General features: G+C 35.6%; 1 protein-coding gene across 1 annotated transcript in view; it reads left to right on the top strand.

The window, feature by feature from the left end:
• The window catches only part of IL1RAPL1 (interleukin 1 receptor accessory protein like 1), a 360,140-nt gene that overhangs the window by 179,975 nt on the left and 152,617 nt on the right, over positions 1-27,548 (top strand). The window contains 1 exon segment of the mRNA XM_019473045.1: positions 7,106-7,179. Coding sequence (XP_019328590.1) covers positions 7,106-7,179 — 74 coding nt within the window.

Here is a 27,548-nt window from a genome sequence, read left to right as displayed (position 1 = left end):
AAGGAAAGTAACAGGAAAAAAAAAAAGAACAATATACACTTCTTCTCTGAGGTCACAGGGGTAGCACAAGTGTCACATCAGATTCAGTTAGAGATGAGCAGATAATGAAACCCCCAACATCTGGCTGCATTTGCTCTTCTCCTCTAGTATTCAGCCTGTTGTTAATCACAGGGGACTCACAAGCTTAAAACATTTTAAAAGGCTTTTTGGAAATATTCTTCCCCTCTTCTAAGATTTCATTTTAGCAATGCCTCTTCTTTTCCCAATATGCGTCATTGAAACTTTTGCATAATAATGGCCTCTTTATCAGTTACATTTTATCTGCTTCTGCACTTTCTCACAGGAAGTGCTGATATTCTATTTAATGCATTACATAGTTCATTTAGGAAAATTTTCTTATGTAAAAAAATTGAGGATTGTCACTTCAATTTGGGAAAAACATCAGAAGAAAGGATAAGGTATAAGAAATAAAGACCATTTTCATTTGTATGCCCAAAGCAATAGGGTTGGGTTTTTTTTAATATGTGGTGAGGAGAAGACAATGACAAAGATGTAAACTGAAAGAAGAGGCAGATTTTTTGTCTCTCAATGCAAGATTTGTGGGAACATTTCAGAAGATAAAAGCTGATCTTCAATCGGTCATAGTGATAACTAAGTCACATTGGGCAGCTCATTTACGGTCATATGCCTATGGCTTCACACATGTATCTTTAGTATCCTTCTATGTATCTGCCCTCCAGCTGAACTGTTTGATTCAGGGTATAACCAGGCTTGTTCACACAGTGAGGTAGAATATTCTTACAGGGCTGCTGTGCAATTCATAGCATACGTCATTTTAAATGATGCCCTTGTGAATGAAAACTAATCTGATCGTAACTGAGAAGTTAGATTTAAGGTCGTTAGAAGTCTCAAGCAGGTATAAAGAATTCCATTTTTATGAAAGACCTTGCTATATATTTATTTTTTAAAAGGCAATAATTTCTCTAGTGATATATCTGAATACATAAGGTGATACCTATGTTAGGAGAAATAAAGAAAAAACCCAACATCCTTGCATTGCATTACTTAAGTTTTGCTCTGCTCACAATTGCTCTGAGGAGCTTCAGAGTTCTCAATATTAATATTCATCTGGACAGTGACTGTGTATATTAATGTTTCAAGACTGCAGGTTCAGACTGCACGTAATTAATTTTATTGCAACCTACTGTAGACTACTGCTACTGTATTATTTCTTTTACAGGCATCACTACTGGAAAAAAAAAAAAAGAAACCAAACCAAAAAGCATACACCAGTGTTTTCCTAGGTACTACAGTTATCAGCTGAAATGCTATAGATTTTTCCTCCTATTCTTATAATTACCTGCGATTCCTAATTATTGCCATCTACAGCAGCTTTTCATAAATGATGGCTTTCCCATGACAGTGTTTATTTCAAGAGCCCTCTCATGAAGTGGACACTTTAACATAGCAATCTAAAAAACAAATCTATTGTTTTAATCTCATTTCAAATCTTCTCCACTGCCGTTGGTATAAGATTATCGTGCTTAGTTAAATGTTGAGGTGTAGTAGTTAGAGGGGTAAGCACACCGTATGCACTTCATAGCCAGGCCCTGGCCAACTCTGAGGGCACGAGGAGCAGGCAGCAGTGCCAGGCACTATGCTGAGAAGTGCCTGAAGGTTCAGCTTTATAGTCAATCAGACCTAATTTCCCTCCTCTGACAGAGGTGCCTTGTCCCTGAGGTCATTTGCCTGTGCCAAAAATAGCAGAATGAAGAGAGGACAAAAAGAAACCCAGGCTCAGAAAATCAGCAGGAACGTAAATTGTAATGAGGAATTCTCTTAGTTTCTAGAGGCAAGATAAGAGATGGGGGATCTTTCTGAACTGCGGGGTGAATTCAAAGAAACGGTGAGGACTTCAAGAAAAGAACTCCGTCTCTCTGGTTTCCTTTGATTTCAAAGTGTAGGAATATTTTGCCTTAGCATAGTAATGAATTCTTTCCCCTATTTAATCCTGTGCTATAGTTGCAATATCTTCCAGGGACGTCAGTCACTTTTTCTAAAAATGGTCGAAGTTCATAAACATAAGAGGTTTAATCTCATTGTATTATCTCAAAACTCAGAAAGATCAGAAGGGTTTTCATCCTCAGAAAGTAAGTTTTTCTTCAATAAAAAAGTTGAACAAGAAGTGTTCTAAAATATAGATAACTCAGACTGGCCAGGTAAGGCAGCCATTCCTGTGAATTTTTGTCCTTGCAGGAGGTCTCCAGCCAATGAACTGCCTTTCTGAGTTGCAGACAACTCCACACAAACCTGTCTGCCTCTAAGAAACTAGGACTATTTGTAATCATTACAGTTTGCAAGGAATAATCTGCCAGCACTTTGTAAAACAGACATAAACATAGATCTTTAGAATTATTATTTTTCTATTATAAAGCTTGTGGGTTTTGAGGTAGTTCCATTTTTTTATGTCCAGATTAATGATATTTTGATGTACAGTTTGGATCAAGCTTTTCTTCATTAGCTGTGTTAAATCCTAACAGGTGGCTGGTCTCTTCAAATAACAGAATTCTGCATAGAGCAAATGTATGTAACGTGACCATAAACATCTAAAGCTAAAGTGGTAGCTTAGAAAGAGGAGTATGGAAGTAGGTGGCTGATGCAAAAATATTATCTTCTGGCTAGTTTCCAGTTGGGTGACTGATTGTGGTGGCTCTCAGTTTCATCACCGCAAGATGAATTGTTCAATATGTTTTAAATGTACATCCAATCTGATAGGCACGGAATGTGAATTTAGGCACTTTCTTTTTGAGCAGGATCAATATGTCTGCAGCTGAATGGTATCTCTGAAGTCAAATATTAATTTTTAATACAGCTTCAAAATCAGTTACTTCACTTATGATGTTTTTGTTACTTTATTTTGTTTCTAATGAAAAACAAGTTTGACATTTTTTTTTCAAACCATTCATCAGTGATGGTTCAGAAATTAAACATAAGATGGGCTGTAAACTTGATTTATGATCCAACAGCTTTTCTTTGGAAGAATCTGACCTGTTAAACCCCATTTTTTTTGAGAAGAATATACCAGTTTGTGTTAACTTTGTCTGGGATAAGGTTCTTGACTCTTAAGTGGGAAAGAAGAAAAAAAAAAAAGAAAAAAAAAAGAGAGAAGTGCACCCATGCATCAGTAGATAATAATATCCAGGAACTAAGATTCTTGCCAAGAGACTTGAGAATTCCCTCATATAAGAACAGGAATCTGAACACTCTGTTCCTCCTGTATGACAACCATATTGATAACTACTACCTGGTGGGAAGAGGACTTTATTTTTTTACACACATTCAAAAGAATTCTGGTTCTTTGCATACAGGACAGAACAGGAAGTGCTTTGAAATTATGGATATTTTTGTAGGATGTGAAAATTATTGCCTTCTTACATCTATTCATAAAAAAGAAAAAAGGTATTTAACTTGTTTAAGAGACCAGCTGTAGTTGTGAGTTGTATAATTTTTGTTTGATTCTCGCTATTTAGTGAAAGTTTAGGAAGAATGGATTAAATTCTGGTTTTGCTGTTCAATTTAGTAGATAAATGTGCCTCCATATATCAATCTGAAATTGTATTAATTTTGAATAGCCTGTTGCATGGTGGGTTGACCCAGTTAAGAAACCACATCCCACGGTTTGAAGGATATGAAACAGCTTATAGGAGATGCATAGGCCTACTTCAGAGTTTCTAAACTAAACAAGGATTGCAGAAACTCTGTGCTGTCCATTAATGTTGCTATCTGTGGAGAGTGTAAAACTTGAAAGGGAGAGAGGCAGCTGGAGAAATTTCCACCTCTGCCTCAGTCCACCTGGATTAATTACCAGGAAAACATACATACATTTGCAGGCTAGTAAATAGATAAAATAACAGACACTAAAGGTGTTGATTGACTGAGGGCACATTTCAAATCACTTTTGAAAATTTGATATTTTAAGTATAGCTAATTAGTCAAATTATTTTCCTTGCCTATATTACTCCCATTCACAGTATTTCCCTACAGCCTAAAACTCTGGAGTGGAGAATACCCAGGGATGCTTTTGCTTTTCCACATGGGTGAAGGAGTTGGCCCTGGGAGATGTGATTGCTTGTAGTACAGACATACCCACAACGGTGTTAGGTTGGTAGGCATCAATAGGGAGTGCAACACTGAAATACTGATATTTGCCCCAGTTTAGAGAGCTTAGAGTTACACTGTCTTATTAAGCATTAATTCTTCCTGGCCACAAATATTGGTAACTATCACTTTAAAATAAGTATACAACACAGTTAACCTGTGGTGTATCTTTGTTTTAATGTTGATTAGAGTTTTTATGTACTCCTGAATGATAGGACAGAGTGCACTCTCAGCAAAATAGGAGGAATTGGTCACAAAGTGGAGGGCAGGGCTGCTGTTTAGGGAGACCTTGACAAGTTGGAGAAAGTCATGGAGTCCAACAAAGGCAAATGCAATGTCTTGCTCTAGAAGTGGAATAACCCTGTGCAGCAGTGCAGAACTGGGGACTGACTGAGTAGGAAAAAGCTTTGCAGGAAAGGTCCTGGCAGCCCAGGTGGACAGTAAGTTGAGCATGAGTTGGCAAAGGCCAACTGCACAGCTCTTGGCAAGAATTTAGCTAACAGGTTCAGGAGGGTGATCCTTCCTATCTATTTAGCATCTGTGAGGGCACATCTGGAATGCTGTGTCAAAGTTTGGGCTCCCCGGTGTACAAAAAGACATGGACATACTGGATTGAGTCTAGTGCAGGGCCACAGGGTGGTTGGGGGCTGGAACACCTGAAATGGTGAAATCTCCATCCACAGAGATGTTCAAAATATGACTGGATGAGGTCCTGACAACCTGTTCTATTGGACCTGCTTTGAACAGGAGGTTGGACCACTTGGCCTCCAGAAGGTCTTTCCAGCCTACATGCTCCTGTGATTCTGATACATCAGTTATGTGTCTAATTTATTATTTTCAGTAATATTTTCTCTGTTAAATTATCTATTGAATCTTACAAGTTATGGAAAAATTAAATTGGGCACAAATTTTATAATAACTTCATGCTGTTGTTGAAGGATGGTTTATCTGCATATATTAACATCCTGTGCCTGTTCATTTAAAAGTAGGAAGCCTCTTAGAGACCTGAAGTACAGGACCACAAAAGTAATGTCAATCTTTGCTTAAACTGAGGAAAATACTGTTTTCTAATCTACTTATTTGTTGCATTCAGATTAACTCCACCAGTTACTATATCTTTACTTACAATGAAAGAACTTTGTTTGCTCAAAGAGTTTCAAAACAGATTTAGAACAACAGTGACTCAGAAGACATTATCTGATGAATGGTAATTGAGTTGAGATTGACAGAACTGCAAAATGAAATTTAAATTCATAGTGGATGATGTTTAAAAAATGGAAATGTGCTGATAAATTATGAGCCTTTACACAGAAGTTAAGAAATGGGAATGACTAATTTTGCAGTTTAAGAAAAAACATATTTCGAATCTTTTTCCCTTCCACCCACTTTAGCCCCAAGAAAAAAAATATAAAAAAAGACAGAGAGAGCTGAAAAGCATTCAAATCGGTGTAAAGAAAAATAACAACCCAGAGATGTTGCCGAAAAGTCTTTCACAGCTGTGGCTCTCTCCAAAATCTGTAGCGCAGAATGATTTCCTGTAGGGAGTAGAAGCTGTTTTTGGAAGAATGAACTGAAAGAGGGTCTGTGGACCAAATCCAGTTCTTTTCCCATCCTTGAAGAGATACTTTCTTTCAGTCCTAGATCTGATGGATCAACATCCCAGACACCAATTTGGTGGGTTTATGCTGTGGTCAGATAAAGGAAAACCTCTGTAAAGCAGAAACATACGAGTTGGTAATGGATTCATTCTGTAATTGCTACAAAGTTGAAATTAATACTGTAGATTTTACAGGGCATTGATAATTTAACCAAGGGGCAGAGGAAACATAGTACAGAGAATGCGACTAAACCTCTCCTGCAATTCAACTGACAGAGGATGAGTGTGTTTAGCAGATTAAACCCGTACACATGTGGATGTGTGTGTCAGTAAGAAAGGGAACAGTGATTTTGACAAGTTGGAGGGAACAAGTATTATAGAGTTATATCAAAATGTTAAATGTACTTTAAATCTCTGACAGCCCATAATCTGTGTTAAAGACTGAAGTATGAATTAATGTTGAAAAGAAAAATATCAAAACGTTCCAAGTGACTACAAAAGTTGGAGCTTTCCCATGAACATTTACTATCAATTTTAAAGAAAAAAAAATGTTTTTTTCATATAACATACACTCATCTGTCAGAGATCAGTAAAGAGTACACTTGCTAACAACAACAAAAGTAGTAATAATCAATGTCACTTCTATGAATTAAGTATACAGATGATGTATCTAGAAGAATAGCTGCACTATTTAGCTGCATGGTTTGAACACGCTTCAACAACCTTCAGGTTTTTGACCACTACAAAAATTTTCCTATTCCACAATTTGCATAAGTCTACTAATATTATTTCAGGGTAAATCAAAAGGGAGGAGGGAAGTCATCTTATTAGGAATCTTGACATTATTTCACTGTATCCATCCCTTGGATTTTGAAAACTGAGCCTTTTTCTAGTACTCCACTTTCAAAAGTTTCAGTGATGGTAATATCTTTTTAAATAAAATTTTCATCAAATATTCAAAATTGTTTTACAGTAACTCAGTTTATATTATTTCTCTGTTAATGTCTATATTTGATAGAAAGGTAATTAAATGTTATAAAAAACTATGAACTGCTGGATAATATTTATGAAAATCCAAAATTGTAACATGTCAGTGCATGGTTTTCATGAGGGTTTAAAGAGATTACTTTTTTTAACACAAGTGCCTTCAATACCTTAGCATGTGAAAGATTCTAAATTTTGGTGCTATATTTACTCTCTAAGCAAAAACATTTTCAGCTACTGAAGGCATGAACATTATTTAAACAAAAGAAAAAACGAAGCATTCCTGAAACAATAGGTATAAAATCAAGTTTTATTCTACCCAATAATAATCAGAAAAGTATATATGTGAATTTCTTTCTTTTCTAGCACCACTAACAGATAAACCACCAAAGCTTTTACACCCCTTGGAGAGTAAGCTAACAATTCAGGAGACCAATTAGGTAAGTAAGTAGCAAGTACTTAATTTCTATTCAAATTGTGTGAAGGTATTTGATGTGTTAATGTATGATGGTAATGTGATGGTTTGTTGGCATTAATAATTTCACTGAAAAGGCATTAAACGTACTTTGTTTCCATGCAGAGATGTATCATATACCATCTAGAAGATTGTTGTTCACAAAAACATTGGTAGTAATTAATACTGAATACTAAGCTCTTGAATATTACTGATACTGGTTTTTACCTTTGCTGAAAGTCTATAGTTATATGTGTATATGTATAGTATATGTGTACCTGAGCTTTTCGTTCTAAACTTCCCCTTTTCTGTATATTTATATATCTTTACTGTGGGATTCAGTGGGATTTTGTGGTTTAAATTCTGCTTGCAAGACTTCCTTTCTTTGGCGATTAACTTACAGAATTGCAAAGATGTTCTATAATTATAAATGTTGTCCTGGTCTAAAACCATCCAGCAAACAGTGAGAAGCTAACATAGTAGCATCTGATTATTCTGAATGTACAAATATATATGTAAAGATGACTGGAGAGAAATTGATGCATGAAGAAACCATTTTGTTTCACTTTTTCTAGGCTAGTGGATGGTGGGTATGTTTTGTCACTTTGGTCTCCTACTGCCATACAGGTAATTAAGGCTCCATAGCTAAGTGCACGAGTTACTACAGTTTGCAGGATATAACAATCCATCTCCTTTGTGGATTGACACAGAGGGCAACTTGTAAGAAACAAACAGTCCTCAGTAGGTTACACTGCAATTATGCTTTGGTGTCAGAACAGTAACCTATTGATAGATCTTCTAGCATGTTAGCTACAGAAACAAATGGAAACAAATCTGGTGGTTGTAGAAATCTCACAGGGAAATAAAAAAAAAAATAAAGCAAGCAAAACCCAGTACATTTTACAACACAACACCAGAAAAAGCAGAAGGCTTGCAAATTAATTCTGACAGCTTTTGCCAGAACATTTTATGGTGCTCACCAGCCTATGGCTAAGAGTGGCCAGAGAATAATTCATCTTTGTTTTGATATTCATAAAATACTATTTTAAATGATTCATGTGATTCGGGTAATATTCTGAGATGCTGATATACATGTTTTCAGAAACAATTATCTAGAAAAGGGGAGACGTAACATATTTCCTTCTAGAGCTAATTTCTGTTGTTCTGAAGGTATTTTCTGATATACCAACTCAGAAAACTTTTCCTCTCTGACAATCCTAGATGATTTTACCTTTTCATTTGAACACAAGCCCAGGGAACAGAAAGCAAAGTGACTCCGCACATTTTTTCCTAACTATTGTTGCTTACTGAGATATTTGAAAAAAACAAAAGGCAGAACCTTTTTGGGCTTTGACGTTGTCTCGTTAAATATACTGTATGGGTGAGACTATTTCAATAAGAGTGTAATTATTAATGGCTAGCTAGAGGCTTTTTACCTATGATTTTTAGAATTAATCATATCTTTGATTTCTGATAGTTCTAAGAAAACAGATTAAATAATTTGAGAAGTGCTGGGTTTGGAAAAGACACTTTTCAGAAAACTAAATAGCTATTGATGAATATGAAAGAGTTAATTTGAAACTGTCACTTTCAGACACAGATGAGAAAGTCTGACCGTAAATGAATGTGAAGCTATAATACTTAGCCTTATATCAAGAAGCTACAAGAATATATTAATTTGTTGTTTAAAAGCCTGTGAAAAAGCCTGTGAGAACTGGAGCAAGTGCAAAAAAGTGATAGTTCCCTGCCACAAAAATTTTGTTGTTCTACTCTTAGATTTAATGTCTTGGTCCTGCTGGCTAAAGTTTGAAAGGTCTATATTTCACTTTCACCAAGGAAAGCTAGCGTTCATTTCAGGGGCCAGTTCATACCCTGCAAAAAAATGCAACATATTTTAACATTGGAATAATGTTGAGATTCACTTAGCCACACGTTAGATAGTTACCTAAGCCAGCAGCCTCATACCCACCTGAGGCTTGGGGTGACCACGTGTTGCAGACTGGTCTAGACACTGCCAGAAAACATTAGTCCTCCAGAATGTGTTTGGGATGGTGTGTTTGTCCCTTATTTGGAAAATAAATGTGTTGGTGGAAGGGGAAGAAGTGGAATGGGTGGCACAGAAAAGGGACTGCAAGGAACTAGGAGCTTGAGGTAGTCCAGGATTTTGTTAGCAGGTCACCAGTCAGCAAGGTGGGGAGCTGGGGCAATCCCCACTCTCCCCCCACATTTCTGTGCTTCTCACCTTGCAGTCCTCTACCTTGAGCTGGAAATGTAGCAGGTTGCAAGTATCAGGGCATGCCCTGGGGGGTGCGTACATAATTTACAGGGATGTGTGTGCTTCTGCAGGTGCACATGGTATGCTGAAACGTTAATAGTGATTGTTCACCTCAAAATATTCCCCTGCTGGCAGGCCTCTGGGGAGTGGTGCTGGGCACATTTTTGAGGAAGCCCTCAGTAACCCCAGTGTGTTTGCTGCTGAAGGAGCTACTGGAGTTCAGTTCTTAAACAGGGCACCTCCACGCAGTGTCTAAATCAGGGTGGGAAGACTCCAGGCGTATCTCATTCATTTGGCTCCAGCACTGCTGAGTGACAGAGATATCTGACATTTATTGCTGAGATATATTGGTCTCTTCTATACACCAGCAATTAAAATTAATGTCATGGGACCACAGACCTGTTGTATTATTGTGTTGCATGGCTTCCGTAACAGCATCAGACCAAAAGGTGACTGCACATTAAGGAAGGAGCTTCTCTAAGGGTTGACTCATAGAGTGTCATGGCATAAGTTAGCAACTGCAGTTTGACTTGCTAAGACAAAAGGAAAGAAACCAGAACTGGAGAATCTGCACTCCTCAATCCCATGAACCTACAGGCTCCCATCATGCTCAAGCTATCTGCAGTTGGTTGTGGGAAAGGTGTCCCGCTATTCACCTGATGTTTGGGAGAGTGTTAAGCGTGGCTGCACTGCAATGAGCAACCTTAGAGAGTCACAGGAATCTTGAGACCTCATCTGAAATATCTTTTTATCACACTAAATAGTAACCAGAAAAGCACAAGATAGAAGCACAGGATAGAAATTGAAGGAGAAAATAATTTCTCAAAGGCTTTTCTTAAAAGACAGCATGAGACAGCCAAAGCATGAAGCAATTGTTGAATTATTTTTGGCTAGGCTTGATGTTAGAGAAAAGAAAAAAGGAATAAAGGATTTCCAGCACTATATGAATGGACCTAAAAGATAAGTTTGGACAGGCACCTCAACACTTTCTCTGTCATCTGAATGAAATGAGTTTTCCTGAATTCCATCCAACACTAAAAAATTACTCTTGTGACCAAATATGCAATGAATTTTTTTTCTATTTGTTTTTAGGGCATTATTTCAATAAAATTAAATTCACTATTACCTAGTGAATTGGGGCTTGCTTCTTTCTCGCTCTTCCCCACACATATTCAAGAAAAAGTGTCACTAAAACTGATTTTAATGTATTATTTCTAAAGTAAGAATACAAAGAATTTCCAGAGGTAAATCATCAGGGAGAGGAGAATGCTACTTCAGTTATAGCACTGTGTTGTCATAAAAATCTCTCACACAAATTGGCCTTGTTAATGATAAAAGCCCTCCTTAACTAACTTAATCAGTAGCTGTATAAATAAGTTAACTAAAGTGATATGAAATAGCTAACAATCTGTGCCTCTTTTCAGGATGAAAATTAAAATGGAGGAATATCTAAAATTATTAATTTTTATCTCTACATATTTCATCTAAATGCTATATTCACTCTGTAACAGGAACGGAGGTTTTTTCATTATGATATAGGGATTTTTAAGTTTATCTGTTTGATTACACCAGCATTCTTTAAACCAAATTGATCTTTTTTTCAACCATGTGATTCAACTGGACACTTTGGTTCTTTGATATATTCTATGATTAGATTAACATAATATGGGCAACAGTTTCACGTGGGAATAATCAAAACTGTAAATTCAAAATTTACTTCACACATAGAATCTATTTTTTTTATTTACCTGAGAGCTGGGGTTTTCCTTTCAGAAGACAACTGGGGCTGTTTTAAAAAGGTTAAAAAAAAAAAAAAAGTCATTTTTTTTCTGTTTGTACAATTTATTGTAAAAACTTAGTTTTCAACAAACTAATATTTTAAAAGAAAGTTTTTACTGAGAAATTCCTAGCCTCACTATTCTAAAATGTTTTGGTTTAATATCATAATTTGGGCTAAAGTTCAGTTTAGTATACTCACCTAGTCAAATAGTAGGTCTTTCAATGGAAAAAGCTTTGCTTAAAGACTTACTTGCACACTTAATGCAGACTGGTTCATGAAAACTCAAATGTTTGAAATGTAATTTTTTAATCTAACCAAATGCAAGCTGACCAAAATCTTATACATTCTGCTTTACACATTCTACTGGAAAGAAAAAAAAATAATTTTCAAATTTTTTCTTGGCATTTTCAGCTCAGGTTTCCAATTCCAAATGGAGAAGTATAGCATAGAAGTATGTTCCCAAAGTAAAAAGGGACTGAGGACTTCCAAAGGTATTGACTCTGGGGGAAAAAAAAAAAATCTAGTGAAGAAGAAAACCACATGGTAATAAGGGAGATTTTAATCATTAAGATCTGATTATTAAAAAAAAAAGAAAAATGTTTCCTAGGTACCCTATAGTCCTTTTTTTAGACTTTCAACCTTCAGATTGCATTAATCCAACTATTCTGTAGCTGAGGCTGTCCATGAAGGGTCAAACATAGTTTACTAAAAAAGAGATAATAAGTGAGTCAGGAACATTCAACTGCACTAAGGAGAAGTTTGCAGTTAGAGCTCAGTGACAGGATGTCAACTGATTTTCCTTCCTAATTTAATCAAACCCTAAAAGGTCATAATTAAGATAATTAAAAATAGCATATCTATGTATTTTAAATGCTTATTTTTCTCTCTCCATCTGTGTGTGCATCTGAGAATAAATACATATATACGTATACTTAATCTCTCCCTAGATATCTAACATATATATACACACACACGTATAGATAAAACTTGACAATGCATTTGTACAAATTTTATCTCACTTTATTAATGCTTTGCCTGGGAAACATTTGTCTGAATTAATGATGGAATAATAAAACTTCTTTATTCATGTTAGATTATAATCCATTGAGAAATGTCTGCTCTAGAGGGTACTATATACTGTACACATCTGAGGTACTTTCTGTGTTAAACATCTAAACAGGATTTAATGCAATTAAAAGTGTCTGTTCAGTCTCTCTGCAACTATGTACATTTCATTCTTTATATACAGATTAGATATATGAGAATTTTCTATTTCAGATTGATTATGTAATTTTTCACATTTCCTTTTAAAAAGGTAAACATCCAGTTTATTTTTATAACATGAGAGAAGACTCTGGAACCTCAAAAGATTTTCCATATCAGTTGGATACTCATCAAAAAGTTTCGTTTCCTACCTAAGACTTTCTTAAAGAATCAAAAATCATATGTCTCTTACTAGCAAAATAAAATATCATCAGATACAGCAAAACTTTTATAAGAATTCTCCGTGGGACACAGCAGGATATAACTTGTTGAAAACAAGATCATAATAAATACAGAATATACATATACCAAGAAATGCAATTTAGAAATAGGCACATACTGTACATGATTTCCACCCTTTGAAATTATAGTCCTAAAAAGACTACAATTATGTAAATTTGAAACATCAGGAGTCACGTTGTTCTGTGATTGTTTTTACCAGTTTTGGCCTCAAGCTATACTTTGTGTTTCTAAATTATATATAGGTGCTTCATCGTATCTAATGTTGAAAGACACACAAGTGTTTCCTTGCATACAAAAAAATAAAACATCACTTAATGGTACTATGGAAAAGCATTAAAATGTTAAGTAGTGAATATCAAAATCAAAATTTAATACTGTGTCCTAAGCACTTATCATTGATAATTATTTTAAATTAATGATTGATAACAATTTTAAATTAATGAACTCCTCCAGAATATTCTGCTTTAGAAATACAGATCTCTTGTGAGCAGCATAGGTATTCACGTGTAAAGCTGATCTCAGAAAGAATGTCTTTGGGCTATTGGTGGAACGACAAACACTAGTACAGGTTTTTTTCTCCCAGGAATTAGTCTGCTTTCCAGTTCTAGAATAAATGCTTTCCAGCATTATTGGTGAAGTCAGCATATGCTCATGCAGTCCAAATTAGGAGTGGTTTTACAAGAAGCTGCATTTGAACATTGTTTTTTTCTTAGATGTACTATGGATTTGTAGATTGTATTAAGGTTTAGTTCTGAAAAATCCATCTAAATCTGCATGCATTCTTAATGGCAATAATTATAGAATCATAGAATCATAAAATCATAGAATCATTGAGGTTGGAAAAGACCTCTAAGATCATCGAGTCCAACCGTCAACCCAACACCACCATGCCCACTAAACCATGTCCCTAAGTGCCTCATCTACACGTCTTTTAAATGCCTCCAGGGATGGGGACTCCACCACTTCCCTGGGCAGCCTGTTCCAATGTTTAACCACTCTTTCAGTAAAGAAATTTTTCCTTACATCCAATCTAAACCAATCTAATTATTGGGGATTTGACAGTTTGTCATGTCAATGGAAAATGGAAAGTTATTTGGAGGAACACTGAGGGGCTGAGGGTCTGAGATACTTGTGATAAATTCTTACAGTTTAGGACAACATAGTAGTGTGACTATTTTGAAACAATCAATCAGTTGAACAGAGTCTTTTTTATATTTGTTAACAGGTGTAACACTTAAAGTTTGGATTGTTCATATCTAGGTACTATTCTGGTCTGCTTACATAGCATATTATGCATGAATACACAGGATATAGTATCCCTAGATATACTCAACACATGTTTGTTATAAATGGCCAATTCATTAGCTATTTAATTTTATATTATTTTAATATCTGAAGAACTTGCAAATAAAAGATGACTCATGGAAATTCAGTTTGATGCTACATAGCATAATTGATTAAAAAAAAAAGGAATTCCAACGCTGGTTTATTTATGGCATGTATTGTAAACCTTCATATAACACTTTGGTAGTGATGAACGCATGATCAAGAGCTATAGGTGAAATCCTTTGCTTTGGGTTAGGCTTAAGACTAATAGGATACATATGGTTATTAGTTCAAATTTCACATTTGACAACAAATTAACAGCAATTTGTTTAACACTCACATGCCAATCATAATTTGTGTCCTATATCTCTCAGAATACACTAGACAACTATAAGCAAAAGATAACAACAGTACTTTCCACAATCTGTCCTTTTTTGATTTCTTATCTTTTTACCTTAGGTAAAATTCTGGCAATGGACTACTTAGTTGCTTTTTCTTGTTTCCACACAAGAAAGTAAAATATCACCTGAAACAAGAGATTTATTCAGTGCTTAGTTTTCATGCCAATCTGAAAGTATACACAAAAGAAGTCCAAATACAAAGAAACTGGGGTTAAACACTTGTTTCACTGAACTCAGAGGTAACTCTTGAGAACAGTGGGGCTAGGAAGTTAAAAGAGAGAGAAGGCATCCAGTTCAGTATAACCAGAATTTAAATTTACACATCAGGATCTAGTTACGTGCGAGGCCTGTCTTGGATACGTACCTTGAACTCTGCAGTAAATGTCACCTTCTAGTGTATCAGTCATTTCAACTGCTTAAAGTATCCTTTAAATAGATATGTGCTATATTACTAATATACTGGTCTCATTCCAATAACTAGTTTATAATAACTGAAAATATTTGCAGGAAAGGAAATATTAGAAAAACGTCATACTTACCAAGAAATAAAACATATCAAGTGACTATTCATATTCACTACAGAAACAAATGAAGTGCATACTTCAGTTAACCCACATTAGGGTTATTAAGAAAAAATTACAACAAGCATTACAAAATTACCTCTCTCTACACTAATGTAATGGATAGATTGGAGATGTGAGGCTATAGGGTCATATGTTTTGTTTCTCTCACAGCTCTTTCTAGGCAATTTATTTCAAGTAATAAATGCTTGTATTTTTAAATAATTCATTCAGGGTCAGATTTTTCATGGGATTTCTAAAAGCATGCACGGTACATTTCTGCTCATTAAAAATCATAGGAGGACTAGTTTCTTGGTGCCAATTTTACAATACTTTTAGATATTGATATAGTTTCTTTTAAACAGAGCATTCGTCACACTTAAGTCAAAATTAGAGGATTTATTTTGGAAGATATTTTCAACTTTTAATATGGAGATTCAATTCCCATATGAAGAAAGTCGACTTACAAATAAAGCAGCCAATATTGTACAATCTTTCTTTCTTTTTCATTTTTTTTTCCTTTGTCAAATGGTAATGAATGTCAAAACAGACATTTTATCATAGATCAAGTATCCAAGGTGCCATTTTTAGTTTCCCAGTGCTTTGGAAAGGTCAGGTATTTTAAAAAGTTTATAAACGTGAATACCTCCCATCATGTGATTACTCAAATCAGTGAGATTATTATTCTTTGTAAAAACAAACAAACAAACAAACAGACAAAAGTTATATTTATGAAGGCAAAGTGCAAGACTGAAATTTTTTGGAATTACTATTGAGGAATGAATGATCTTTAGTTTGTCCAGAGTGGTGTTCAAAATAATTTACTTACTATAGTAGACACATATGCAAATACATTACCAACAATAACAGTTCAACCTAGTTTAAGTCAAAAATTAAAACAAGGATTAAAATGCTTTTGTAGTATTTACTGTATGGACACATACAAAGAATAACTCGGTATACTTGAAAGACTTTTCTAAGAACATTGGTACCTGTTACAATTCCTTCACTGCTGTTTTAGTTTTATGAATACTGCATCCTTTTTCAGAGTTATTTTATTTTGGGAGTTCCTTATATCAGTCTCTCCTTGAGGTAAGGAGAACAGGGTAGATAGAAAATGGAGTTTGGCTTCCAGGGCAGTCTGAGCCAGCACACCAGCAGTTCAAGAGAGAAGGGACTGTACAAGCTTCTACTTTTACAGAAGAGAGAAGTCTGGGGAGGAGGCAAATTTTGCTACTAACTGTTTCCTGGAATCTCTGAATATGCCAACTCCTTTTTTTGTTGTTGTTTTCTGTTTAAAATGCTTCTGACACAGTCACCATGAAAGAGGAATTTATCGAAAACATAAAAATCCATTTGGAGTCAGATGCACAAAAAGTATTTAGAAGCCTAACTTCCATTGCTGTCAATACCTTTGTGTTCCTGCTATTTATATATTATGAAGACTGTTTACTTTTTCCAGCTTGAGACCTCTGACTCGAATAGGTTCTTGAATTAGTCAGTGGAGCCTCTTGAGGGCACACAATTTTACCTGGCAGCTAGGTTAGCCATTAATGCTCTGTTTCATGATTGCTTTAATGCGGTATAAATCTGTGTTGCTCTGACACCTGCCCCCTGTCACTCTCCTCTTCTTTCAGCCAGTTTCAGCACTCATGCTCACAGGGTTTGTGAGATGGCTGAAAAGTAATCCCAAAGGAAAGAAAACCAATTTTTGCTAGATGACTTGCTATGCTGATGGTGACATGGGTGCAACAAACCCTAGTGCCAAGACATGGTGAGAGTGGGAGTGCATAGCCAGGGAGAAATGTGGGGAGAAGACAGCATAAAGGTGTTTTGGCTCAAACTGATTATGAAACATCACTCTAAGTCAATACTTGGTCACAGTAGGATCCCCATAGGGTCGATATAGATCAAGAAGCACCTGTATGGCATAAATCATATCACATCAGAGTGGAACTGCTCTGCAGCTACCTGTATCTTTCCATCAAGGTGGCTTTTCTCTGGACTTTGGCACACTGACAACTCACTCCATTCACTGTATAGGATTTTAGACTCTTTGTTTAGACATCTGGGTTGACATACCTGAAGTTGGAGTGTGTGAATATCTTCCTTCATGATACCTATACACAGCAGGTGAATGCTGGGCTTTCAAAGATATTTAAAGTAGAGCTTTCAGAAACATTTTATATTCAACCATTTAACACCATGAATTTTATAACAAGAAATGTCATAGGTATGGTATATCATAGACATTTACAGCCCAGTCTTCTAACATATTTTTGACTGTTAAATTCATTGAAATCTAACTCCATAAACTGAGATGTGTTAATGATTTACCATGACCAAACACAAGAGATAATTCCATCATTATTTTGATGTTATTTAAAGCTATACATGAATCACACTGTTACTTAATTGGCTATCTGGTATCCAGTTACAGAAACTTGAGATCAAGGAACACACTTTACTGTGATAAAAGAAAAAAGTATATTAGTCATATCAACTCTTTAATTAGACATTCAGTTAATTTTGTTTATCAGTTGTTCTTGCTTCATCTCCTTTGTACTCATTTATATGCATAAAAAGTATACTGGTTGATGGTTCTTGTTTTTCAGTAGCAGTTTATATGATAAATTAGTGATACTGAAAACAACATAAATATTTTTTAAGTGATAAAAGAAAAAAGTATATTAGTCATATCAACTCTTTAATTAGACATTCAGTTAATTTTGTTTATCAGTTGTTCTTGCTTCATCTCCTTTGTACTCATTTATATGCATAAAAAGTATACTGGTTGATGGTTCTTGTTTTTCAGTAGCAGTTTATATGATAAATTAGTGATACTGAAAACAACATAAATATTTTTTAAGGGTTGATTTTAATCATATTTATACATCAAACTTCACAAAGATATTTAAAGTAGAGCTTTCAGAAACATTTTATATTCAACCATTTAACACCATGAATTTTATAACAAGAAATGTCATAGGTATGGTATATCATAGACATTTACAGCCCAGTCTTCTAACATATTTTTGACTGTTAAATTCATTGAAATCTAACTCCATAAACTGAGATGTGTTAATGATTTACCATGACCAAACACAAGAGATAATTCCATCATTATTTTGATGTTATTTAAAGCTATACATGAATCACACTGTTACTTAATTGGCTATCTGGTATCCAGTTACAGAAACTTGAGATCAAGGAACACACTTTACTGTGATAAAAGAAAAAAGTATATTAGTCATATCAACTCTTTAATTAGACATTCAGTTAATTTTGTTTATCAGTTGTTCTTGCTTCATCTCCTTTGTACTCATTTATATGCATAAAAAGTATACTGGTTGATGGTTCTTGTTTTTCAGTAGCAGTTTATATGATAAATTAGTGATACTGAAAACAACATAAATATTTTTTAAGGGTTGATTTTAATCATATTTATACAGCTCATCAAACTTCAAAGACAATTTTAATTTTAGCAGATGATGTTTTTATATTGGTAAATTTTCAGTCTTGTAATATTGTCATGTCAGAAGATTTATTTTTCAGACTTTTTTTAGTTACTCCTCTTAGTGGCATGAAAAAAATAATCTCAAGATTGTTCCTGCTGTTGAAATATTGCTTTGTTATGGAAAAAATATACTGACTTTAATACAACCTGCACAAGTAAGGTTATTGACTCTACTTTATTTGTACAATATACTGAAGAGGTATTGCATGACTAACGTTAAGATTGTGGGTTATCATATTTTTACTTTGGTCTGACTTTATGTTATAGGCAATCATCAATGAAAATGGTTCCAAATTAATAATTTTAAAAGCAAATCACTTTCCTTTTGAAATTCTTCCTTTTTTTGCTTTACACTAGAAACCAGAGTTTTCTGTAAGAAAAGTGAGCTGCTGTGGTCTGCATCATACGTGCCAAGCTACCAAACCCCCACTCTCACTGCATTCAGCGAGTGTGTGCACACATTCTTTTTCTCAACTCCATTTTGCTTAAGCTTTTTACGTAATTGGAAGTAGAGTTCCAGCCTGAAGTAGATCAAAAGAGAAGACTGTACCAAGAGAAGTCAGTATCTCTCAGAGCTTGAACATCTCCTCCTTTGAACTTTGCTTGTCATTTAGAAGCGTTATCCTTATTATGGCAAAATAGCGTCACTGATCAATCTATCACCTACTACTCTGCAGTATCACTGCCCCTATCTCCTGTTTTGCTTTGTGGCAATCTGTTAACAAGTGTGGGTGTGGACCAACTCCTCTGAGCTGTCATAATATCCCAAAGCATGAAATGTAATTCATGAGTTTTTGTGTCCTAAATTCACTATGCTTCGTTCAAAATTAGCTTAATGGATGAGGGGATCCACGCAGGCATCTGCAGTCACCCTGCTGGGCGGATATTTCACTGCCAAGGCTGTGTCTGGAGGCAGCCACAGGGGAGGAGGCTCCACTGGATCTAGAGCATGGTTTACATAAAGGTCGTATTAATCTGGGGGCTGGACTACCCTCCAGATGGCAGCCCATGCTCTAAGGTTGAAATGAGTCTAACTCTTCTTGGAAAGAAGAGAATTTAAAGCAGCCTATTTCTAGGTCTGTATTCAGCACGTCTGAGCTTTTCAAGGAGTTGTCTAAATCCTCAGGACAGTAGAGGTTTCAGGCAGATGGAGAGAGAGTAGAAAGAGAAAGCTGAGAGAGACTGTCGACCAATTTAATGAGCTATAGGAAAAGCCTTAACTGCCAGACTGCTGACAGTTGTGGTTAATGAGTGTAAGATTCCTTGATAATCTTGATCCCAGGTAGATGTAGGTAAGGGATATGCCAAAGAGATTTGGGAGTGGAGCTGATTCCACTTCTGTACAAGTGCCTGGTATGTTAGGTGCTACTTCTACAACTCCTCAACCCACATATACAGAGAAAAGTGTTGGACTGCCAGTAGCAGTTTACAAGCAATCCACAGATGAAAAGGAGGACTTCACTAGTTAGAGATGACTGAAGACGGAAACTGTGGTGTATGTATAATTGCTGGTTATTTCCAAGTCACTCATTCGGGGTCTCAAGAGTGACTGCGTTGTTGTAGATCAGCTGAGCCTCAGTAATTAACCCCTAGCAGCATTTCCTGAAATATGTATTCAGTGCATTGTAAATGCAAGCTAAAGCATTGCTGACGTTTAAGACGTCAGGATTTTCTTTGCTTTTCAAATGGGTAACAGTACATGTTGTCACTTACTGTGACACAGAAGATGTTATGCAATTCCTTAAACTGTGATAACACATTTGCGAGTTAAAGAACAATACTGAATCCTTACTAAATTATCTGTCTAATACCTATTTTGTCTATTCAGAATGTAACATAATACAGCTTCTTCAGAATTAGTAACGATAAATTAGTTGAAATGACTGTCTGGACCATTTTATCTTCTATTGGAAAGCACTGAATTTTAAGTGCATTCACACTGCTGTGTACATCAAAAGTTATATTCTACCTCAAAACTTCAAAATCTTTTTCCTATTCGCTTCTGTTATCTGCTAGCAGTACAGCAGTTTATCGTACATGAATGCCATTTCTAGGAAGTCCCATTTTTTTCTTAGCTTGTCTTAAAGCAGGGACATACCATTACGTAGTTCTATCTTATAAACACATTCAATAAAGGAGGCTGTTTATATGTATTTTTTATGACCTTTGCATACAGAATGATAATTTGTATGTCAGATTTGAAGGGTATATTTCCACACATTAAATATCTGTAATTTACCTACCCCCAAATGCATTATATATACAGGTAAATATGTGTACATAAATTTACTTAGTTTATGAAAATACAATATGTTACTGTATTTGAACTAAACTTTTGGGTTTATTTTCAAAAAAATAAAAAAACCCACCAATAAAATACAATAATCTAAAAATTATTACCAGCTGGTTTTGCAGCTCATATTTTGCAGCACTGAAACATACTCAGCTAGGTCAGAAGACAAAAGTAACAAAATCTGAGCAAAAGTAAAACTGATTTTTTTGTTATAATTTTACTGTTCAAACAAGAGGAAATGTAAAACTATACAGTCTAAATAATGAAAAGCCAACATGATATGTAAGTATCATCAGTTTTATTCCCAGTAAATTCTATACATAAAATAGTACTTTTTATTCTTTTTATGAAGGATATAGAAGGATAAATTGTTTTAAAGCCAGCAGTCTACCTTTAGATGTAGTTTTTTAAAGGGAAAATGTTGGATTCTGGCATCCATATGTTGCTTGTGGAGGCACAGGTAGGACCAGATTACAGTAATTGTAGATTTTACAGGCTGTGTAGAATAACAATAAATCCATAAAAAACATGTTATCTTACACACAGATGAAAAAACACATCCTCCATCATTGTCTTTATGGTAGTAAGCCATAAAAGTGTTTTAAGAGACAAGGAGAAGTTAGGTTTTATCTATTGACTGTTTTCTAATAAATAAGAAAAAAAAAGGTAAACAAATTATTGTTAAATTTGGAGTTTAATATGGGAACATAAACTGGGGAAAAACAATAAAAGGAAAATGTTTTCAATAGGTTTTTTTCTTCCTTATGCACCTGTGCTACTGAGTTCTGCCTACTTAAAACATTGATGCAAATAATATTTATTTTGCTCTAAGCAAAGTTTGGAGAAGGGGAAAAAAAAAAAAAAGAAAGAAGAAGAATCAGTTAATCATTAGTAAAGGCCAAGACATGTAAAGGTCTGCGTTAGCTCTTAAAAAAGATAATAACAGAAATAAACTGGAAGTAGGTGGCTTGAGGGAGATTCTCTAACACGTAGCTAAAGGAAATAATTTGTGTTACATTAATGTTAGGGTATTTTTCTAATAATGACTAATGCTTGGAAAAAATGTCTCTGGCAGAATATTTACATGAATTTTGATTGAAGTAGATAATACTATTAAGGATGTTTAAATTATATATGTTTCTCTTAAAACTTCACTTTTTAAAAACATTCTGCTTGGAGTAGTGAGTAAGTGAAAAAAAAATAGTGAGGTAGAAGTCTGGAATACGTAAGTAATAATAAAATTAATTTCAGAAATATGGCATTGAAAGGAATTCTAGAGTTTCTCCAGTCCCACACTTTTTCTGATTCTCTTTAGCCAATCAACTTCAGATGTCTGCAATTTAAAGCCTTTCCAGTTACATAAGATAAACAGGGATTCAAGATTTTGCATCTCCCTATGGATGTAAATGATTCAGAAGCCTGAGGACAATGGAATCAATTCTGTATCGGAAAAACAATATAATTGTTTCTTTAAAAAGACTTAAAAAACACTCTCAACATTTTATTCTATCTACATGTAAAATGTGCCTTCTCTCCTTGCCAGGCTTCACTCTCTAGAGGGCCGCACACTTTTCTCTATAATCTTCCCTGCCTGCTGGAGATAGACACTTTTACATGCAATACTGCTGCCATACATATCCTTCACATAAAGGCCAAAGCCATCAAATTTTCCCTCAGTTCCAGTTCTGTTTCTTACATTTCTCTTTGGAAATAGTTGGCTTTCTCTATTTAATTTAGACAGTATCTACCTACTCTTATTATAAATTTTTTTCTCTTGTGATGAATAATGATGATTTTCTAGTCTGGGCTCTGCCGCCTTTTACTGTTGTTATTTCCCGAGAGTTATTCTAGTGTAACTGCAAAGGATTATCTCGGATTCAAATACTGTGCCTTTCGCAGAGCTAGAATACCTGCCAGTGATGGACAACTCTCCACTTGTCTACCTGAGAGACATTTAAAAGACAAGTATTCAGTTTCCAATTAGTCTTTGGCTATACTGCTAGCAGAGGTGGGACAGACACTTCTCGTAGAAGTAAAGGAAGAAAGATTTGCGTGAAAGAGCATTTTTTGGAACAGCAAAAGCTTCGTAAGTGGCAGTTCCTGTAACGAAAGGGGCTTTCTCTCCTGCTGAAGTTTCACCCAAATACCCTGAGAGTAGGAGAGACTTTCTCCTTCCCCAGGATCCTCCATAAAAGTGACAGATAAGTCATTGAACAAGAGGAAGTCATTATGTCAGAAACCTCTTCATCTTCCCACATCCTTACCTGAACTCACCAGAGGAGCATCAAAAATCCTCTAACACTCACTCAGATACCTGTTCATTTCATATGTGGCAGAAATAGATAAGGCAGGTATCATCCTCTTTCAGACTACTTGTTACTGAAATACATTCACTGGTGATGACCAGGCAGAGAAAACTGTGACTGAAATAATTAAACCTTGCTTGGTTTGTAGTCTCCACATGTTTTTCCATACGTTTGTTTTCTCACAAGCAAAAACTGTGAGCTTCTGGAGGAAAGACTTCTATTCTACTATGTATGGACTATCTAGAGCAATGTCCAACTAGTGATACCTAGTCACAGTAGCTGTTGCCACAAGAGCAAGAATTGTTTTGCTATTTCCTGGGAAAGAGATTTAGATTACAGTTATTGCTCCTCAGTCCCTCCTTCTCTAGTGCACTAGCCTCTCCATGAACCCTATAAAGGTCTCAACCCTGTAAAGTACACTGTCTTCTCCTTCCTTTACCACTATCGTCCCAATCAAGAATAGAAAGAAAGGCAAAGAAGAAAAGGAGGGCAAAACTTATTCCATACAATACAAATATCTCTGAAAATTATACTAGGTAAATAAAAAATTCTACACAATCTATGCAATACTCTTCTTATTTGAAGACATTTTGCAGCTACCAGGCACCCCACAGGACTCTACGAAGACAGAAGCCACCAGTGATCCTTTGTAGTGTTCATTTGACATTTCTGGCTATGGAAAACTCTGTCAGGTCATGGTGTAATCTCAGAAGGAGTCCTTGTACTAAGATCCAAAAATATGCTGCTTAGCACAGCTTTCATTTGCTATTTCAGCAGCATCGCAAGGCATCAGACCGTGTGTTTGTGTGCATCCACCATCTATCCACACTGGCATTTTTAATGGGAAATAAATGTAAAGAAAATCTTTTGCATGCATATGTGCAGTAAAAACTATATGTAGTGATTACAGATTTCAAGGTGGTATTTATTAACACTCTTCTCCTCACTGATCCCAAATCATCATTATTTGCAGGCAGAAGCCTATTCATGTTTCAGCAAGACAGAGAACATGTTCCCATCTCTGGCACTACCTTACTTCTGGAACAGACTAAACTGATGAGAAATGCTAAAATGCGTACTATTGAATTCAGCACACCTGCTTGCCTTTTGTTAGACCACTTTGTATCAGCAATATAGTTTCTGTGACTTAATGAGCTATGCATGCATGAGCTTGTGAGGCATCACAAACTTCCTCATTAGCAGTTTACGTAGTTATGGAATGAACCATTGTGTAGAAATGCTTAATGAAACATGAAAGAGCTTTTTACATGCTCCCAGCATCTTTTGCTGTGTTCCATATTCATGGCAGATTTTTCCCCTAAGTGCTTCTTGCATTCCTTTTCTCCGTTATCAGACATTGATTTTCAATGTTAGGTATGATATTTAGAATTGAAATCTTCCAATATTTTGTGTCTGGTGTTCTGTTCAAATCTCAATAAACAGCCTGAACTTTAGAAATAACTTTAAAAGTATTCAAGGTATCCTTCAAAGACCTCTAACCAAACAGCTGGCTCTGAGTAAGCAGAAGAGATGTGTATGGTAATTAGTGTAAGAAATAAGAAGTAGATTGGGAGACTAGGTATAATGGGCATAACCAGAGAGCCTCCAACAGAATGAAAAATCAAGGCTATTCAAAACCAGAAGTTCAGGCATCAGGCAGTGAGAATTCAAGAAGCACACAACGCCTCTGCTAACAAGCAAAAAGGTCCTAGCAGGGGTTGAGGGGAAAACAAGCAAAGACTGGGAAACAGCAGAAAAGGAGGAGGGAGCCATGAGGTACAACATAGCCACAGCCTGTTATGGAGAATATGATTAGGACAACACGTGGTCCCCATTGTGTGACAGAGGAAAGGGAAATCCACAGACCCCCTCATTGAGGTAGTGTAGCGTGCTAGCAGAAGCAGCTAAATGCAGAAGGGAAGGAGGATGTGTATTAGGCAACTGCATTATGACTGTAATGGAAGGGCATAAGGGCATAGCAGAAAGAATGTCTTCTTCATGCTGCAGGATTACAATAGATATCAAGTGAGAGACTCCTTAATAATCTTCTAATTGGGTTAATGTCAGCCTGCAAGGCTAATACCGATTCCTTCTGTTTGTTAAATGAAAACTGAAAGAAATGTAAACAAATTCTGTTGCAGGAAATATATTAATTTTCTAATTATATTAGACCATGCTGGGTTATAATTATTCAGTTGTGTTTCTGTTGAATACTTATACATAAAAGCAGATTTCAATACGTATAAGTATCAGAAAATATGTATGTATCAGAAAGTATGATTCTTCTATTTCCTGGCTGGGGGGAAAAAAGGAAAGAAAAAAAAAGAGAGAGGAAAAAGAGGAAAAAAGATGGAAAAGATGGTCAGCAAGTGCTCTGTCTTTTGAGAATGATTGATAAGGCACTCTTCATTTGGCCTTTGAAGCTCTAGCATTTCCATATCCTTTTATCTTAACTATTAATTTTCAGTTTTAAGCTTATTACTGTGAAGTAAGATTTGTCAGAATGACTGATCATGACTAAAATCAACCAAGGAGGATGATGTAGACCCTGTCCAGGAGAGCTCTGCACTAGCTTTAACAAGAGCATACTTTCCTTCTAGTGACTGTGTACCTCTCTGGACTACGTTGACCATGGGAAATTGCATTTGGTATTGTATTAATCTGTGATAGTCTGTGCTGGATTATCTGTGTTACTCACACTTTCTTCTATGTTTGCCAGCAAAATCTGTGCAATCATCAAATCCATACAGGCCAGGAATGTCTTTAGAGGACAGAAGTAATTTTGAAGTTATCATCAGGTAGAGAGTCTGTTCCTGACATTTCAGTATCCACCCCTGCCCCTTTGCATATATGCATTCACCCACTGATACACACAAACAGTTCTTAAATAAAGAGGAATTTTGTCTGGCAATTTGTCATGTTAATCCTAACTTAAGCAAAGCTTTGATAACCTGAGTCCTGGAATTTCCAGGAGCTAATTCTTCATAAAAGTTTTGGTTCAGCTGACTGGAACTGCTGAGAAATACATGACGTTTTTTCCTGGGAGTTCCAACTCAGGAACTCAACAGGCAATAACTGAAGGCTTTTACATGGGGTCTAACTGTAAGCCATCAGCATTCATTCTGCAGTCCTCACAGAAAGGCAAAGACTGAGGTTAGTTAGAGAAAATGAATTACTCTCACCTACTGAGATGGGCCATGGTCAGGAGCTGTGGACACTTCCACAGCGAGCCTGGTGGCCGACCGCAGGCAACTGATTTTCCCTTCCCTGCCACACTTCCACTTTCATCATACACATGCAGGGCTATCTATCCCCTTGTCAGAAAGGAGGATAGAGCAGAAAGAGCCATTGGAGAGCTACTGATGACTAACCAATTCCTTGCATAGAGCTGTCTCTTTAGGGTTAGTGGTGTCATCAGTTGGGAGGAGTTTCTTCAGTCGCCCTGTAGCAGCGACTGACATCTATTTTGAAAAATGCTGATGAAAAAGTGCCCTGTAGCCCTAGGTTCGGTTGCGGTGATACACTTATGAGACACAATGGCAGAGGCATGTCAGAAAGAGAAACGCTGATGCTGCTTGTGTCTAAGTGGTTAAATAGAATAGGGTGTTAATGGACAAGCAGTATAAAATCATACTTTTTAAACAAAAATACATATTTTAAAAAGAGGATGAAAGAAGAAAATACTAGAAAATCATGGTTAAGTAGTCGTTTCCTCTTATGCCTGCAGGATTTGATAGCTGGGAAATTTTTGTCCATTAAAAGCTACAGGAGATAGTGTTGAGCATATTATATTTACTGGTAGCACTCTGTCCTCCTGATTTAAACATAAATGAATAAATACTAATATTTTCCTAGCCTTTACTGACATTTTCATAGTATATAAAACTACTGGGTTTTTTTTCCATTTTTTATTGCTAAAAATGTTTAGAAAATGATTTAAAAAATGCAACATTACAAAAGGGTTTTGTAGTCTGTATGGCTCTTACAGATCTCTGCCAAAAGAATGTAAGACATGAAATCTAAATATTTAACAACTCACCTCTTTTCCATTAATCACTGTGTTGCCAGGAAAGCACCTTTACAGGGATAAAGGGCTAACATCAGAGAAATACGGTGTGGAAGCACAATGGGAAGCCTCAGTTATTTCAGTGTGGCTACTTATTGTAAGATGTCCTCAGGCAGTAATAAGTTATTTTAAAAATGCAATTAGAAAATAAGCTTTAATTAAATATTTATAAATTCTTTTCATTTTTAGCACATGGCTTTTACGGGTTCCTGTGCATGTAGGTAGAATAACTATCAGATAGTTTGTCCCTATGCCATATTTTCTGTAATCTTTTATGATTTTCAGAGGATGAGGAATGAATTCTTAAAACATGATCTAAGGACAA

Source organism: Aptenodytes forsteri, unplaced genomic scaffold (assembly GCF_000699145.1).
Source record: "Aptenodytes forsteri isolate BGI_AS27 unplaced genomic scaffold, ASM69914v1 Scaffold2, whole genome shotgun sequence".
Lineage (NCBI taxonomy): Eukaryota > Metazoa > Chordata > Aves > Sphenisciformes > Spheniscidae > Aptenodytes > Aptenodytes forsteri.
Note: the sequence above shows the minus strand (reverse complement) of the source record. Positions and strands in the feature narration are given on the sequence as shown.